The sequence below is a fragment of the Microtus pennsylvanicus genome, chromosome 7 (assembly GCF_037038515.1).
Source record: "Microtus pennsylvanicus isolate mMicPen1 chromosome 7, mMicPen1.hap1, whole genome shotgun sequence".
Taxonomy (NCBI): domain Eukaryota; kingdom Metazoa; phylum Chordata; class Mammalia; order Rodentia; family Cricetidae; genus Microtus; species Microtus pennsylvanicus.
In genome coordinates, this window is record NC_134585.1 from 124,094,656 (window position 1) to 124,111,580 (window position 16,925).

General features: G+C 52.4%; 1 protein-coding gene across 3 annotated transcripts in view; it reads right to left on the reverse strand.

The window, feature by feature from the left end:
- Nucleotides 1–8,284: 8,284 nt before the first annotated feature.
- Nucleotides 8,285–16,925, reverse strand: part of Iqgap3 (IQ motif containing GTPase activating protein 3) — a 48,437-nt gene continuing 39,796 nt past the window's right edge. For 2 of the 3 annotated variants that reach the window (XM_075978616.1, XM_075978614.1), the window contains exons 30-38: nucleotides 16,712–16,844; nucleotides 16,521–16,623; nucleotides 15,855–15,981; nucleotides 14,615–14,702; nucleotides 13,835–14,047; nucleotides 13,345–13,511; nucleotides 13,052–13,156; nucleotides 12,523–12,631; nucleotides 8,885–9,135 (exon numbers count right to left, since the gene is read on the reverse strand). In XM_075978616.1, coding sequence (XP_075834731.1) covers nucleotides 9,022–9,135; nucleotides 12,523–12,631; nucleotides 13,052–13,156; nucleotides 13,345–13,511; nucleotides 13,835–14,047; nucleotides 14,615–14,702; nucleotides 15,855–15,981; nucleotides 16,521–16,623; nucleotides 16,712–16,844 — 1,159 coding nt within the window. In that variant the 3' untranslated portion in view covers nucleotides 8,885–9,021. Of the gene's footprint in view, nucleotides 9,136–12,522; nucleotides 12,632–13,051; nucleotides 13,157–13,344; nucleotides 13,512–13,834; nucleotides 14,048–14,614; nucleotides 14,703–15,854; nucleotides 15,982–16,520; nucleotides 16,624–16,711; nucleotides 16,845–16,925 lie in introns of all 3 variants that reach the window. The other variant, XM_075978615.1, reaches the window with a different exon arrangement.

Genomic DNA, 16,925 nt, shown 5'->3' on the forward strand with positions numbered 1-16,925 from the left:
GTCTAAGGCAGGAACTCTTTGGTCAGATAGTAACTCAACCTGGGTATTCTCTTCTGTGAAGCCCCACCCCTGCTCGCCCCCATCCCTACCCCAGCTGCCGTCCTCTCCTTATTTCTGCCTCCACTCCTCACCCTGACCTTCATTCCCGTGGTGAGAGAGCAGAGTCTCCTGTCACCTGATTCCCGTTTCTTGTGGTTCAAAACCACCTAGTCCTTATTCAGCCTGTCTTGCAGCTGCTTATTGATCCATAGAAATTGGTCAATTTCTATCACCCTCTTCAAGGATGAAGGCCTGACAGACACCAGAGGGCACTTCCTGCCTGGTAACAACTGAGCCCAGGAGGCAGGGCCACCAACTTATCCTGGAAAAAGAGGCCCAAGTAAAGCTGAGACTCCTCTGGCTCAAAGCAGCCCTGATGACCCATGAAACCCAAAGAGTGAGGTGGGTTTCCCCACAGGAATCTCCAGGCAGCCTTGGTGCTGGCTCCACCCTCTGTAGCGGTTGGATGACACCAGGAGCGCTGTGTTCCAGAAAACCCCAAAATAACCCATCTTCACTGTCCGGCTGCTATTTCTGTCCACACTGTTTAATTATTCAAACCCAAGTTAGGGAGTGAGCTATATAAAGCCCTTCTACTTGGGGACCCAGGAGAGCTGGGAGACTCTCCAGGTTGCAACAGCATCAGGCAGTGGGGTTTGGTGAGATCACTTGGCCCAGGACTAAAAGTACCTACTGTCTACTGTCAGCTGGCTATAAGGAAGCGACTTGCCCTAACTTACAGTTCACTCCTCCAGCCTGCTGGCCGCTAGCTGCCCCACCCTACTGCGCGTCCCTTCAGCCTCCAGTCTTATCTCAGCTGGCTCTGTGCTAAACTCGCTGTCCAGCTTTTTTTGTTTGTTTGTTTGTTTGTTGAGGTGGGGTTTCTTTGTAGCTTTGGGGCCTTTGGAGCCTGTCCTGGAACTAGCTCTTGTAGACCAGGCTGGCCTTGAACTCACAGAGATCCACCTGCCTCCCTAGAGAGTGCTGGGATTAAAGGCGTGAGCCATCACCTCCCAGCAGCTTCTTTACCAGATGTGATTTAAGCCGCCAGACTTGATGCCGGACCTGGATGTGATGCAGCCCAATTCACACCTAGGCCATTTTGGACTAGTGACTTATCCAGCAAGGCTCTCCCTATAGCATCACCACTAGAGTTACTAGGGTGCTGCTGCAGGACATGAAGGATGTGTGGTTACCAAGCAACAGAAGACACATAGGAGGGGTCCTGACACTGATGGTGAGCAAGGAGACTGGAAAGGGCTGGATGGGCTAAGTATATAGCTCTCTCCTGCCTCCCCATAGCTACAGAGTGAGGATGACCACAGCTCAGCAAGCAAGGAGGAAGAAGTGTGTGAGCCTTCCCTTAGCTTGGTGACGTAGGTGCCAGCCTTAGACACTAACAGGACTGAGAGCCTGGGCTGTGCAGGACTAGGACAGTCCTGGGTTTCAGTATAACTCAGGATGGAGTGCTTGCCTGATGAAGGTAGGGGTGAGGCATCCTCTTTAAAAGCCAAAGCATGACTCCTCAAGAAAAGGAGGCAGAAGCTGGTGGGAGTCGGAAGCCGCTGGATGTGGCCCCTTGGTAGTACAGCAGACACTGGTTCCCTGGGCCTTTGCAAACCTAGTTTCCCTACCACACCACTACCTTCCCTGGTTGATTTATTATTTTTCTAACTTACTTACTTAGGGTCTCTCAAGGCTGGCACTGAACTCAATGTGTCGCTGGGCATGACCTTGAATTTCTGCTTCTCCTACTTCTCAAGAGTGCTGGCTCAGTTTCTCTCCTGATGAGAGCACGCTTATTTAACAGGCCTTTACCAATCAACCTAGAATCCACTGGCCAAACTGTCTCAGTACCCCTTGAGGTACTGGGTACCTATACCCGGCGGGCTGACACCTCAACAAGGTTGCTGTGACAGTGGGCTCCCGTATGTGGCACCTGCTGGCTCCCAGTCTTCTGCCGTTCACTGTGGTATGGCCCCACCTGCTGCAGCCCCTCCTGTAAGAGCAGAGGGAAGTGGAAGTCCTGGTCTCACATGTCCCAGCCCTAAGCCAGGGCTGGCTGCCGAGGGGACACGAGGCAGTGAGAGAGGAAGAGCTGTGGACTAAAAGGGTCTAGGTGTTTTTTCTTTTCATTCCTGTTCACTCAGGCTTGGAGGCCTCTTGGGCAAGGAAACTTGAAGATCAGAGAGGCCAATGGGTATATTCACGTCCACGTCCACCCAGCAACAAGTGGCTGTACGGTTAGACAGTCCCTCAGGCCTAGAGTCCAGCTTTCTTCAGACGGGAGCAGGACTGCAGAGAGGCCGCCACTAGTGAGACTCTGTGTCCAGAACAAAACAGAACTCAGAAAGTCGCAGTGGGCTGGCCATTCACCGCTGCCTGCGCCACAGGGAAAACCAGCTCGGCTCTTACCATAGCCAAGGCAGAGCGCCAGCCTTCCATGGTCACAGTGGCACAGCAGAGATGGTGGGGAAGTGCTGGTGTGGCGAGTCTCTCTGTGCCCATCATGCCCAAATAATGAACTATGTGCCCAAATTGTGAAAGCTTGGCCTTATAGGCTTGTTCCTAACCAGTTCTTATAACGTAAATTAGCCCATTTATCTATGTTCTGCCATGAGGTTCATGGCTGTCACCTCTCCTCCTGCACATCCTGCTTGCTCTGGGTCTCCATCTTTCTCTTCCTAGAGTTATTTATTTATTGAGTCAGGGTTTCTCTGTGTAGCTCTTGCTCTCCTGGAACTCACAGAGATCTGCCTGCCTCTGTGATGTGTTGTGAATATGTTTCAATGGTTAATAAAGAAGTTGCCTCCTCAGTGCTGTGATTAAAGACATGCGCCAACACTGCCCAGCCCCAGAATCCTTTCTGTCCCTATGATTCCCACCTATAGCTCCTGTCTAGGTATTGGCCATTCAGCTTTTTTTATTACACCAATCACAGCGACACGTCTGCACACAATGTACAAATATCCCTCAACACTGGAGCACACTTAGACCTCACAAGCACCATGGTGAAGGTATCGTCAAGAAAGAAAAAATCAGAGGGTCAGAATGCTTGCTGCTCTTCCAGAGGACTGGGGTAGTTCAGTTCCCAGGTCACATGTGGTGGTTGAATGGGAATGGCCCCCATTGGTTCATAGATTTGAGTGCATTGTCTCCAGTTGGTGGAACTGTTTGGGAAGGAATAGGAGGTGTGGCTTGGAGGAGGCGTGTCACTGGGGGTGGACACCATTCCCAGTTAGCTCTCCCTGTCCGGTACTTGTGGATCAGATGTGAACTCTCAGCTGCTGCCCCAGCACCGTGCCTGCCTGCGGCCACACTGCCTACCTGCGGCCACACTGCCTACCTGCGGCCACACTGCCTACCTGCAGCCATGGACTCATACTCTAAAACTGGAAGCTCAATAAACTTTCTCTTCTGTAAGTTTCCTTGGTCATGGTGTCTTCACAACAATAGAAAAGTAAGACATTAGGTCTGGAGAGATGGCTCAGAGGTTAAGAGCACTGGCTGCTTTTTCAGAGGTCCTGAGTTCAATTTCCAGCAACATGGTGGCTCACAACCATCTGTAATGAGATGACATGTAAGCATATATACAGGCAGAACACTGTATACATAATAAATAAATAAACCTTAAAAAAAAAGACAAGCAAGACATCAAGTGACTCAAAATCACCTGAGACTCTAGTTCCAAAGGATCCCATGCCTTCTTCCAACTGTGGCTCAGACACATGCATACACACACAGTTTTAACATATTTTATGTCTCTATGTGGATGCTTTCATGAATGCCATGCATGTCGGTATCCACAGAGGTCAGAGAGCATCTGATCTCCTGCCCCTGGGGTTACAGGCAGTTGTCATTTATCATGTGGGTGCTAGGAACCAAACCTAAGTCTCTGCAAGAGGAGCAAGAACTCTTAACTGCTGAGCCATCCCTTTGACCTCTAAATAATAAATATAAAAGGGGGCACGCTGGTAAGGGGGCTAAGAGGTTAAGAGCACTGACTGCTCTACCAGAGGTCCTGAGTTCAATTCCCAGCAACCACATGGTGGATCACAACCATCTGTAATGAGATCTGGTACCATCTTCTGGCATGCAGCATACATGCAGGCAGAACACTGTATACATAATAAATAAATCTTTAAAAAAAAAAAAGAAAGGAAGGAAGGCAGGCAGGCCAGGCTGGACAGTGGCAGTGTATGCCTTTAATCCCAGCACTTGGGAGGCAGAGGCAGGCAATCTCTGTGAATTTGAGGCCAGCCTGGTCTACAGAGTGAGTTCCAGGACAGTCAAGGCTACACAGAGAAACCCTAGAAAAAGAAATGAAGAATGCTCGCGCGCGTGTACACACACACTCCATTCTGGACACGTGGGGATGTCAGGATTACTCATGATTAGAAATGGACATCTTGGCCACTTTTCATGCTGGCCTTCTTGCTAGGAAGTCCCAATGTGGCACAGGGCAATATCAGGGACTTTGTGTCTTTTGTAAAGTCACTCATGGGGCTCCACTCAAGAGTCCCTATCTAACCCTAATCACTCCCCAAAGGCCCACCCCAAATATCATGGTCATATTAAATTCTGTCCTCTTTTCTGTTTTCTTTTGGGGGCTTTGAATTGAACTCAGAACCTCACATTCTCCCTATCACTGAGCTATGCCCCAAGTTCAGTGTCCACCCTCTTAATACCACACAATGGGGATTAAATTGGGATCTAGAAACCCTAGCAGGATGCAGACCAGGTCTAAACCATAGCAGTGACCAGGCCATACAGTAGCTAAGGCAGTCACGGGGGTACCAGCCTGTCTAGCTTCTAGGGTGAAGGCCAGAGCCGCTGTCTCATGCAGAAGGCATGACTTTGGGACATACAGCTAGCCATGATCTGAGCATGCCCATGAAAGCAAGCGTGTAGAAGGAAGATCTCGAAGGGTTTGCCCCAGGCTGCCAGCAGTGCCACCTGTGAGGAAGGTGGTGGGGTAGGTTTTACTCTACTTCTGTATTCCTGGAGATTTCTCTGATGAGATGGTACATGTACTAGCTCATTTGTGTAAGGTGAAACAGAGAAGGGAAAGTACAAACTCTTCCAAGGGTTTGAGGGACTGGGACTGGCAGCTCAACTGGAGACTGCATGCTTAGCAAGCAGGAAGACACATCAAAACAGAAGAATAAAAGGGTTTAATGTTTCTGGAACCAGTATTTCTGGGAAATGCTGCATAAAGTGTCTGAATTTAATAAAAGCGTTTAAATTGGTTTGACTGTGACATCTTTGTTTTATATTTTTTGAGACAGGGCCTTACTATGTAGCTGGTGAGATGGCTCAGTGGGTAGCCTGGCCACCTGAGTTGCATCCCCAGAATCCACAAAGTGGAATGAAGGAACTGAAAGTCATCTTTAACCTCCAGGCAGCACCAATCCTGCTTCTCGAGTGCTGGGGTTACAAGTGTGCATCGCTACCTGAGCACCGCTTCTCAGGCTGGTAAAGCCAGCTTGCCTGCTCTTCTTTGCTTTTTATTTCTTAAAATTTTGTCAAGCCAAAGGAAGGAAAATTCAGGTTTGTGTGTGTGTGCACGCACGTGTGACATGCACACACGTCAGGGTCTTGTGCACTCCAGGCTTTGCACTTGACACGCACTCAACACAAACGCGGTCTTCTGCCTTCAGAGTGCTGGGGTTACAGGTGCATACCACACCAACTGGTTTCGTGCTGTGCAGGGAATCAAACCTAGAACTTTGTGCTTTCTAAGCAGGCTCGCTACTTACTGAGCCCTAGCTCAGTCTGTTTTCTTCTAAGAGTTCTATAGTTTTTTTTGTTTTTCACTTAGATTCCATGAACTACTTTAAGTGAGCTTCCCCACCCCTCAATACTGGGGAGGCTAAGGCAGAAAGATTAAAAATTCAAGGCCAAAAAACAAGTCTCAAAAAAAAAACCAGTATCTGCATAGGTCATAAGACAGGGCTTAGAGCCAGGCAGTGGTGGCACACGCCTTTAAACCCAGCACTCGGGAGGCAGAGACAGGTGAGTTTGAGGCCACGATGGTCTACAGAACAAGCTACAGAGAAACCTTGTCTCAAAAAAGCAAACAAAACAGACAATACCATTCCTTTCTAAATGCGAGTTTCCAGTTTTTCTCAGAACCACCTACTGAACCACCCACCCTTCCTCCCAGTGTTGAGGACTCAGCCTGGGTCCTGGGTGTAGTAGACCACAGCACAGAGCCACTGAGTCACATCCTTAGCCCCTGGGGCTTGAATGTGGGGTATAGTCAAGGCTGGCCTGTCCTAGAATACTTTTTCTGCTTGCTAGCACTTTGTGTTTAAATTTCTGACACTCCCACCCACAGAGGCTCAGCCCCTGTGCCACGAATTGGGCCCTCGCAGTGGGCAAGGACATTGATTACGTTGAGCTTATTAGGGATTGTTACCACGTGAAGGAGTGTGGCAGCGATGAGGCTGATGTGTCTCCGGGATGGATCCAGGGACTGTACTGATGGAGTCCTGGGCTGACCTTTACAGCATAGCTATTGAGACATTTCTCCATGTGGTGTGTGTGGCTGAGCGTGACTTGTGTGTGTGTGCACAGAGCAGTGGTGTGTGTGGCTGAGCGTGACGTGTGTGTGTGTGTGCACAGAGCAGTGGTGTGTGTGGCTGAGCGTGACTTGTGTGTGTGTGTGCACAGAGCAGTGGTGTGTGTGGCTGAGCGTGACTTGTGTGTGTGCACACAACAGTGGTGTGCGTGGCTGAGCGTGACTTGTGTGTGTGTGTGCACGCGCAACAGTGGTGTGTGTGGCTGAGCGTGACTTGTGTGTGTGCGCACAGAGCAGTGGTGTGTGTGGCTGAGCGTGACTTGTGTGTGTGCGCACAGAGCAGTGGTGTGTGTGGCTGAGCGTGACTTGTGTGTGTGCGCACAGAGCAGTGGTGTGTGTGGCTGAGCGTGACTTGTGTGTGTGTGTGCACAGAGCAGTGGTGTGTGTGGCTGAGCGTGACTTGTGTGTGTGTGTGCACAGAGCAGTGGTGTGTGTGGCTGAGCGTGACTTGTGTGTGTGTGTGCACAGAGCAGTGGTGTGTGTGGCTGAGCGTGACTTGTGTGTGTGTGTGCACAGAGCAGTGGTGTGTGTGGCTGAGCGTGACTTGTGTGTGTGTGTGCACAGAGCAGTGGTGTGTGTGGCTGAGCGTGACTTGTGTGTGTGTGTGCACAGAGCAGTGGTGTGTGTGGCTGAGCGTGACTTGTGTGTGCGTGTGCGCACAGAGCAGTGGTGTGTGTGGCTGAGCGTGACTTGTGTGTGTGTGTGCACAGAGCAGTGGTGTGTGTGGCTGAGCGTGACTTGTGTGTGTGTGTGTGCACAGAGCAGTGGTGTGTGTGGCTGAGCGTGACTTGTGTGTGTGTGCACAGAGCAGTGGTGTGTGTGGCTGAGCGTGACTTGTGTGTGTGTGCACAGAGCAGTGGTGTGTGTGGCTGAGCGTGACTTGTGTGTGTGTGCACAGAGCAGTGGTGTGTGTGGCTGAGCGTGACTTGTCTGTGTGTGCACGCGCAACAGTGGTGTGTGTGGCTGAGCGTGACTTGTGTGTGTGTGCGCACAGAGCAGTGGTGTGTGTGGCTGAGTGTGACGTGTGTGTGTGTGTGCGCGCAGGACAATGTCAGAGCTACTTGGTGAGTGTGAGATATTTAATGACTGTGTGTGTCAAAACTAGGATTCTGGTATATGTCACTGTCACCTGAGCAAGGCAGCACTTGAAGTTTTTACTGTGACATGTCAAGGGGAAGAGGCTTTGAGTGAGACTGAATGTGACAGCAAGTGGAGTGGAGGCAGGAAGGCTGTGCCAGGAAAAGGCGGGGTGCCCAGTTGACGCTGTGGAGTTCAAGTGTCAGGCAGGTGTGGATTGTTCTCTCCCCCACAGGCCCCGGCGGCGTCCTGAAACCATGGGAAGGAGACTTGGATGTAGGCACGGCACAGGTGAGAGCTGTGTAAAGTGGTCATGGAGTCTGGACTGGGCTTTCCTGGCCTGAGCTCTTAGAGTAGGGAGATGGAAACAAAATCACCTGAGCATTTCTTCCCTCTCCCTGTCCCCTGGGTGACGAGAGAGAGCGAGATGCCTCATCCAGCACTGCACAAGCCTGAGCAGGCGGCAGTGGGCATGTGCCCAGGGCAGGTAAAGGCTGCCAAGGGGGGTATCCCCAAGTTCTCTGAAACTGTACCCCAGAACATGAGAGCTGTACTTCAGGAGATAACAGAGGGGTTGACAGATGTGGGCTAACAATTGGTTTTATTGGCAGAAAGGGCAAGAAGCTGGAAGGAGAGGGGTGGACAGAGCGTGGCAAAGGCAGGCCTGCAGATCTATGGAGCCACCTGAAGTCAGCTCTGAGGTGACAGCGAACAGCCGAGACAATGAGTTCTTAAGCGGGAGCCAGGAGCCTCCCTGCTCTGACGCCAAGAGACTTGAATATAAGGGAGAAGAAAATGGAATGGGTTTAGTTTGAAGTGAGGAATGAGAAGGACTTCAGAAGTGAGAAGCGACACCGTGACTGAGGGGGCACAGAGACCCCACTGACACACAAGCAACAGACCATCACTGATGTGCACCTTGCTGCCATGGAGGACACCAGTAAATGCTGTACCCAAGTCCTGACGGGATGAAAGGCTAGGGGTTGTTGAGGGCACAGCACAGAGGGTCCTGGGCTGTAGTGGGAAGTAATGCCCAGGGCTTACTAAGGGGAGGCCATGGCTTTGGGGTCTGTGGGAAGGAAGGGAGACTGCTGCTAGGCAGGGCTGCAGCACAATACGGAGAGCCTTTCCAGGAAGGAGTGCAGGTTTCTAGTTCACAGGGATGGGGCCGTGTATGTGGGGAAAGCCACACGGCTGGACCTGGAAGAAAGGCCTACTTCAGCCGGGTAGAAACACCAGCATTTGCAGGCAAGGGTCGAGAACCGCGAGTCACAGGCAGTCAATAAGCTAAGAGGCCGGGCTGGGCAGCTCCACAGCCTCCATCACTTCCGAAGGAACTTCTTGTTGAGGAGGAAGATGAGAAGGTTGACATTGACTTTGGCTTTGTTAAAGAGCTTCATGACAGCCACACCCTCGTACTGCAGCTGCAGCAGGTCCTAGGAGGGAAGGAACAGGGAGGGGGTTTACGAGCTTCTGGGAGTGGTGCAGCCTATAAAGCACTTGTCATGAAGCCTTACAGCTGCCAGGAGCACTGGCCACTGAAGCAGGGTGTGGAAAGCCCACTCTACAAATGAGAAAAACAGGCGCAGTGATTTGACCAAATGCTAAGCCAAGTGGAGCCAGGGCTTGAACCCAGGTTTCGTATTCACAAATAACAGAGACTTGCACTGAAGGCTGGCACCTGCAGCTCCCGCATGTGGAGGGGGCGGAGCCAAGAGGGCAGTGGCAGAAGCTTAGCCAGCCTGGGCTATAGAATAGGCCCTTTCTCAAAAACAAACAAAAACCAATAAATAGGTCTGGACAGATGGCTCAGCACTTACGAGCACTTGCTACTCATGCAGAAGACCTGGGTTTGACACCCAGCAGCCACATCAAGTGGCTCACAACCGCCTGTAACCCCAGTTCCAGGGGATCCAACACCCAACACCCTCTTTTGGTCCCTCTGGACATCTGAATGAGTATGCATATACGAATACAAGAATCAAAAATAGGCCGGGCGGTGGTGGCACACGCCTTTAATCCCAGCACTCAGGAGGCAAGGGCAGGAGGATCTCTGTGCATTTGAGGTCAGCCTGGTTTACAGAGTGAGTTCCAGGACAGTCAGGGCTACACAGAGAAACCCTGTCTTGAGAAAACAACAATAATAAAAGCAAATAAATAAGATTAAAACCACTGATTCACGGGATGTGGTGGCAAACCCTGTAAAGTTGGGAGGCTGAGACAGGAGGTTGTCTTGAGTTGAAGACCAGCTTGACCTACAAAGGGAGATTCTACCTTAACAAACAAGCAAACCAACCAAATCCGGACTGGAAAGATGGCTCAGGGACGAGAGCACTTGCTGTCTAGCCGAGAGGAGCAGGCTCAGATCCTGGCACCCATGTTGAATAAACGTCTATACCTCCTGCCGCAAGGCATCTGATGCCCCTTTCTGGACTCGGCACACACCTAGGTGTAGGCACTCATCCACCCACATAGAAATCAAATATACCTTTAAAACAATAAGGGGGCTAAGGGTGTGGCTCAGCAGAGAAGGTGCATGTGAGTGAGGGCTGAGTGTGGGTCTTCAGCACCCGTGGAGGTGTGTGCTATAACCCCGGTCCAGGGAGGCAGAGAGAGGTGTGCTATAACCCCGGTCCCAGGAGCAGAGAGAGCGCCCCTGGAGGTGTGTGCTATAACCCCTGTCCCGGGAGCAGAGAGAGCGCCCTGGAGGTGTGTGCTATAACCCCGGTCCAGGGAGGCAGAGAGAGCGCCATGGAGGTGTGTGCTATAACCCCAGTCCCGGGAGCAGAGAGAGCGCCATGGAGGTGTGTGCCATAACCCCGGTCCCGGGAGCAGAGAGAGCGCCCGTGGAGGTGTGTGCTATAACCCCGGTCCCGGGAGCAGAGAGAGCGCCCGTGGAGGTGTGTGCTATAACCCCGGTCCCGGGAGCAGAGAGAGCGCCCGTGGAGGTGTGTGCTATAACCCCGGTCCCGGGAGCAGAGAGAGGTGTGCTATAACCCCGGTCCCAGGAGCAGAGAAAGCGCCATGGAGGTGTGTGCTATAACCCCAGTCCCCGGAGCAGAGAGAGCGCCCTGGAGGTGTGTGCTATAACCCCAGTCCCGGGAGCAGAGAGAGCGCCATGGAGGTGTGTGCCATAACCCCGGTCCAGGGAGGCAGAGAGAGCGCCATGGAGATGTGTGCTATAACCCCGGTCCCGGGAGCAGAGAGAGCGCCCTGGAGGTGTGTGCTATAACCCCGGTCCCAGGAGCAGAGAGAGCGCTCTGGAGGTGTGTGCTATAACCCCGGTCCAGGGAGGCAGAGAGAGCTCCCTGGAAGTGTGTGCCATAACCCCGGTCCAGGGAGGCAGAGATAGGCAGACCCCAGAGGCTCCCTGGCTAGCCGAACCACTGAAAATGGTACAGGAAAACTCGAAATGTCAACATCTGGCCTCCACATGTGTATGCGAGTACACCCCCACATACACACGCCCCCCAATGCCCCAACAACAGCAACAGAAAATAGGGCCAGATATGACAGAGTTGGCAAAGTCTTGTCAAGGACCTGAGTTGGATTCTCAGAACCCATGTAAAAGTAACAAGACTTTAAAAATACAGGATTGGGGGTGTAAGTTGGAATAGTACTTGCCTAAAATGTGTGAAGCCCTGGTACCCCATAAGTCAGGTAAGGTAGTGCATACTGTAATCCTAGCATTTGGGAGGGGGCAAGAAAATCATAATTCAAGGTCACCAAACCTTGTTGCAAATAAAAATGAAATCACTGCTTCCCTGAATATTAGCTAGGGCTGAGGTCAGCTTTTTAACCTTTTAGCCTCTGAGCCTATAAAATGGGTAAATGCTACCGAGTGACTAGGGGTTATAAAGCCGGCAGTACCAGGAGCTGACACCTAGGGCGTCACGTATGCTAAGCGAGTACTTCACCGGTGAGCTATATCCCCAGCTCTTTTTAACTTTAATCTTTACTGTGTCTTTACTTTGAGACAGGGTCTCACGATGCTGTCATGGCTGGCCTGGAGCTCCTCACTTGCCCTTGCCTCCCAGAGCTGGGATGAAAGGCTTGCACCCATTCCAGCTTTACTTTTGCTTTGAAACAAGGTTTCACTAAGTTCCCCAGGCTGGCCTCCAATGCTGTACTTCAAGTTTGGCCTTGAAATGGAAAGAAATGTTTTTTTGGTTTTTTGAGACAGGGTTTCTCTGTAGCTTTGGAGCCTGTCCTGGAACTCGCTTTGTAGACCAGGCTGGCCTCAAGCTCACAGAGATCCGCCTGCCTCTGCCTCCCAAGTGCTGGGATTACAGGTGTGCGCCACCACCGCCCGGCCAAAAGAAATGTTTTTTGTTTTATATTTATTTACTTAATTTTATTTGTGTGTGTGTGTGTGTGTGTGCATATATGTGGTCACACTCCACAGGACATGTACCAAGGCCAAAGGACATCCTGCAGGAGTCTCTGCCTCCCTCCACCATGTAGGTAGGCCTTAGGAATCAAGATTCAAGCATAGGAGGCTGGAGAGATGGCTCAGTGGTTAAGAGAGCTGACTGCTCTTCCCGAGGACCCGGGTTCAATTCCCAGCACCCACATGGCAGCTTACAACTGTCTGAAGATCCAGTTCCAGAGCATCTGACACCTTCACACCAATGCATATAAAATAAAGTTAAATAAACGATTAAAAAAAGATGCAAGCATAGGCATAAAAAGGTAAGTGGTATGGTGAGCTGAACCATGCCAGCCCTGGGTCTTGAACTTTTGATCCTTTGCCTCAATCTTTTAGGTGTTTGGACTACAGACCACCTCCCATGGACCTGGGTCTACCTGTGGAAGGGTCTCACCTGGTAGTGGAGCTGAAACTGTTCCATGTCCACACCCAAGAACTTGGCGTTTACGGCAAACCTTCCCGCCTCATCTCCAGGAGTGATGTCAAAGATGACGTTCCTGAAGCTGTCAGGAAAAGGAGTCAGCATGGGACTCCTCTTTTCAGAGCCCTATCCCCACTCCCGCAGCCACTCCTTGGGGCAGTGGTGGGTGCCACTGACAGCCCAGGCTTCTTGCGCCCCATTGCTGGCGGCCTGTTCTCTATCGTCTCCCAGTTTGACTTCTGCCTGTTTAATCTTTATTCACTTGCCTGGCCCTACCAAGCTGGCCTCATCTCCAGGAAGCGTTCCCAGCATCCTTACCAGAGATATAACATGTCTGCTGCTCTCCTGTCTGCCTGAAGATGCTCCATCTCCCCACCTTCTTTCAGCAAGCAACTTCCTCCTCCTTCCAACCCAGTGCCTGCTCAGAGCTTCATCCCAGCCTTTCTGTCTCCCTCCCACGAGACAGAAAGGGTCTGATATTCTGCCCCCCAAAGACACATACTGAGAGACAGGGAGATCTTCAATTTCCAGCAAGACGCCCTTTTCCAGGAGCTGGGCGGCTGTGTAATGAAGACACGGCTGCTTTTTCCCCTTCCCAGAACTCCTGCTTAAAAGAAGGAGAGTTTGTCTGAAAAACTTTCAATACTGGCTGCCAGCTCTTGGTGGCTGGCAGGAAGATGCCAGGCCCTGAGGAGCCTCCCTGCTGTGGAAGGCAAGGGGGGCACGCGGTGCTGACCGGGGGTGATGGCAGGCAGAGGTGCAGGTTCTGGTGAGGGCAGGGTTCACAACACCTACTTGGCTCTGGGGGCCAGGTGGTCAAGGCAGGCCTGGATATACTGGCTGTAGTAGTCACCCTGTTCCTCATAGAAGGTGGTTTTGGCCTCGAGGCCCTTCAGTGTGGCCCGGAGTCTCAGTATCTCTGCCCTCCGCCGCTGCCGCTGCCTACGCTGGTTGCAGATGTCCTGCACATGGGACAGGAAGCATGTCGGCAGCCTTCCTGAGGCCTAGACCACTTCACTAGCTCACTGTGAAGATGGCTAAGGAAACAGAAAGGGCCTGGGGCAGGAGTGGCTTAGGGTAGAGTGTCGGCCAAGCACGTGTGTTCCATTCCCAGCACCAGGAAAAGGCAACCGTGAGAGCTGTTTTATCTAAGAGACAATCCAAAGAACGTGCCAGGGGACAAACTCAGCGCTCCTTTCCCAGCTACCAGGGAGAAGTCTGCCTTTGGAAAGCCAGTACAGGGGCTCTACATGAGGTCACCTGTAGTCCTGGCCTAGGTTATCACCTTGGCTAGCTCATCCACCAGTCCCTGATAGCAGTCGCTGGCCCTGACCAACCCCAGGCCCTGTAGGCGGCGCAGGTTCCGCAGGACACGTCGCTGCTTATCTGCCAGTGGCAGGAGGGAGTGTGCCATCATGGAGTGGTGCCGTCGAAGTGACTCTGGCTTCTGGGTGTCATGAGCCTGGCGCCAACACATCAGCCGATGATGGGCCTCTTCCTGGGAGGGGGCAGAGATGCTGAGGAGGTTCTGGGCCCTGCTCTCCTACTTCAGATCAGGACAAACCCCAGAGCTTGGGACCCTGTGCATCTAGCTTCTGGGGTGGGGCGGGGAGTGGGAAGGTGGAGAACACACAGGCCATCACACACGGTGATTCCAAAGGACACATACAGGTCAAGGAGACACTGCTGCTGCCAGCCTCCCACCCCATTGAGGCGCCCTATGGGCGTGAGGTTATTGGAGCTTGCCTAGCTGTTTTGGGATATGCCTGTGTGTGGCATTACCACCTTTACTCAGGGAACTCCTGGCGTTGTCTTATTCCAACAGGGAGCCCACCTGACATCTTTTCCTGCCTCCAAACCCTCCTCCACCACTCTCCAGAGCAATTCCTTTATGTGGTTCTCAACAGACCGCCCCTCAGCACTCTGCTAATTCCAGCCCTGTGCAGGGAGGAAGTGGGCTGCCTAGGCTGTCCCCTCAGCCTGTGGCCTCTGGGGGAGGAACAGGCAATGTGAAGGGAGAGAAGAATTAAAGACTTAGCTGTGTGCTGCTGTCCTGGCTACTCACCTGTTCTCTGGGAGCTGACAAGGACAGAATCTCCTCGAGGGAATCCCCAGGGTGGAACTGGATGAGGTCAGCCAGCATCTGTTTGGTACTAAAGGGAAGACAGGGTGAGGTTCAGGAGGGGTCTGGACGGGGTGGCCAAAGAGCTAACGGTAAGTGGACCCTGCCCCAGGTCTGGGATGCTAGGGATGCCCAGGATGAAGAGTGAGCCAGTCCAGGGGAGGCGCTACCCCCTAGAACACCTTCCCTCAAACTGGCCTCCTTAGCCCAGGTATTCATCTTCTCCTGTAGGTCCCCATGACTGATTCTCCTCTGGGTAGCTTTCTGCTTGTGTTTCCGACTCTAAGACCTTTGCTGACAGAACAGGAGCCGCTCTGGCTGTCTCGCTGACAGTGTGTGAAGGGTAGAGCTGCCTTAGGGAGATGGCGCTGCTAACTGCCCAGGTAGCCAGCCCAGTGCTGTGTGGTCCTTCCTGACTGGCTTCTGCAGAAGTGTGAAGACTGAATGCCTGGCCTGGCCTGGTAAGACGGCTTTTGGTAGATGTGCTGGTCTGTGTTCCATCCCCAGAACCCATGTGAAGATGGAAATCTTCTACAGAGCTGTCCTGATCTCCACACATGTGCCATGACATGTACTTCCCTCAATCATGCACACACAGAGAAAGAAGTCTGAGCTTTTGTCTGACCATCATTAGGGCAGGCATGACAACTTGGTCCCTCCCACCTCCCACAGGCTGTGACTTTGAGTCGTGGACTTTAGAGGAAGCTTCCACCTGAGCCCCTCCCCACCTGAAGCAGTCTGTACCCACGGTGAAATGCAAACCTAAAGAGCATTTGGTCGAGCCAGGCATGGTGACTCATGTTTGCAATCTCAGTTAAGATAGGAAGATTAACTGGAGTTTGAGGCGAGCCTGGGCTACAGAGACAATCTAGGCCACAACGGGAGATTCTGTCTCAAAAAGCAAATAAACCAAAGAGTCTGGGCAGTAGTACAATCTGCAGACACCTTCGGCTCCAGGACCCCAGTCATCCCCACGCCTTCAGCTGTGACTCCAAGGAAAAGGCTGAGAGGTTGCCAAAGAAGGGCTGATTCTATTCTGAGCGAGGCAAACGTGACGCAGGCTTCAGTGAGAACTTTTAGAACAGGGGGGTGGGAGGGCAATAAGAAGTATGATGGCCATCTCTGAGTGGAACCACCGTCTAGGCAGCAGGCTACAAAGCCCCGGGAGAGCCCCCACACCTACCTCAGAAGTAGGCTTTGGTTGCTGGTGTGGTCAACATCTGCCTCCAGCCCTTCAAACTTGTTGGTGAGTGTCAGGGACACTTCGAGCCTGCTCAGATCTACCTGCCCATCTGTGGCTGTGTTCTCACCTGAGATGTGGAGAGATGAGTGGAACAGGCACACGAAGATGGGGTTACAGCACCTTTCGGGGAGCCACCCCACCCCCACCATTCCATGCCCTCAGCATCGACACCTATGGATGGGGTTACAGCACCTTTCGGGGAGCCACCTCCACTGTCCCATGCCCTCAGCCTCGACACCTACGAAAGGACTTGAGTCACTACCACTGGACCTCTGTACGATCTCAACCTGGGTGCCAGCTGGGGCTTGCAGTGTGGAGTCGTGGCATCCCACCAACACTGCCCTTCCGCTGCGTGGCACACTCCTCTTGTTCCTCTCATCCCAGAGCCCTAGAGCTAGATGTCTAGACGCAGTAGGACCCAAGAGGCTCTCCCCCACATTTCTTATATATGATTTCATTGGTCATTGTTACAGCTTGGCCTCCTGTAGCATCAATATCTGTACTGTCCATACAAGGCTGTGAGTCTGTGTTCCTCAGAGTCATAGGGAAAACAGAGGAGTCCCTATGATGAGCTGCCTGCTGACAGCCATCCAAGAAGGCACACACCCATGAGGTCAGAGATAGAAGGTGGCTCCCCAAGGTCCTCTAGGAGCTGGTGCAGGGGGTCTTGGTGATCTGGGGCCAGTTGGTCTTGGTGTTCCAGCAAGAGCTGTGGATGGTAGAAGGAAAGAGGGTACAGAATTGAGCCAGGCCTGGCACTGGGGTCAGGAATCTTCCCTCCGGGGCTGACCCCTCACCCTGTGCGTGCTGATCAGCTCCCCTACAGTGATGTACACCACAGGTTTGGCCACGGCCACCATATCTGAGTACTCATCTATGGCGAAGCGCTCCTCTGGCTCTGGCACCTGGCAGGCTCTGTAGATGAACTTCCTGTCCCAGAGAGAGCACGTGTCAGAGTGGGGTGGGTCTGCTGGCAGGCTCAGCTCTGCCCTGCTTTTATCTGGTTTCCCT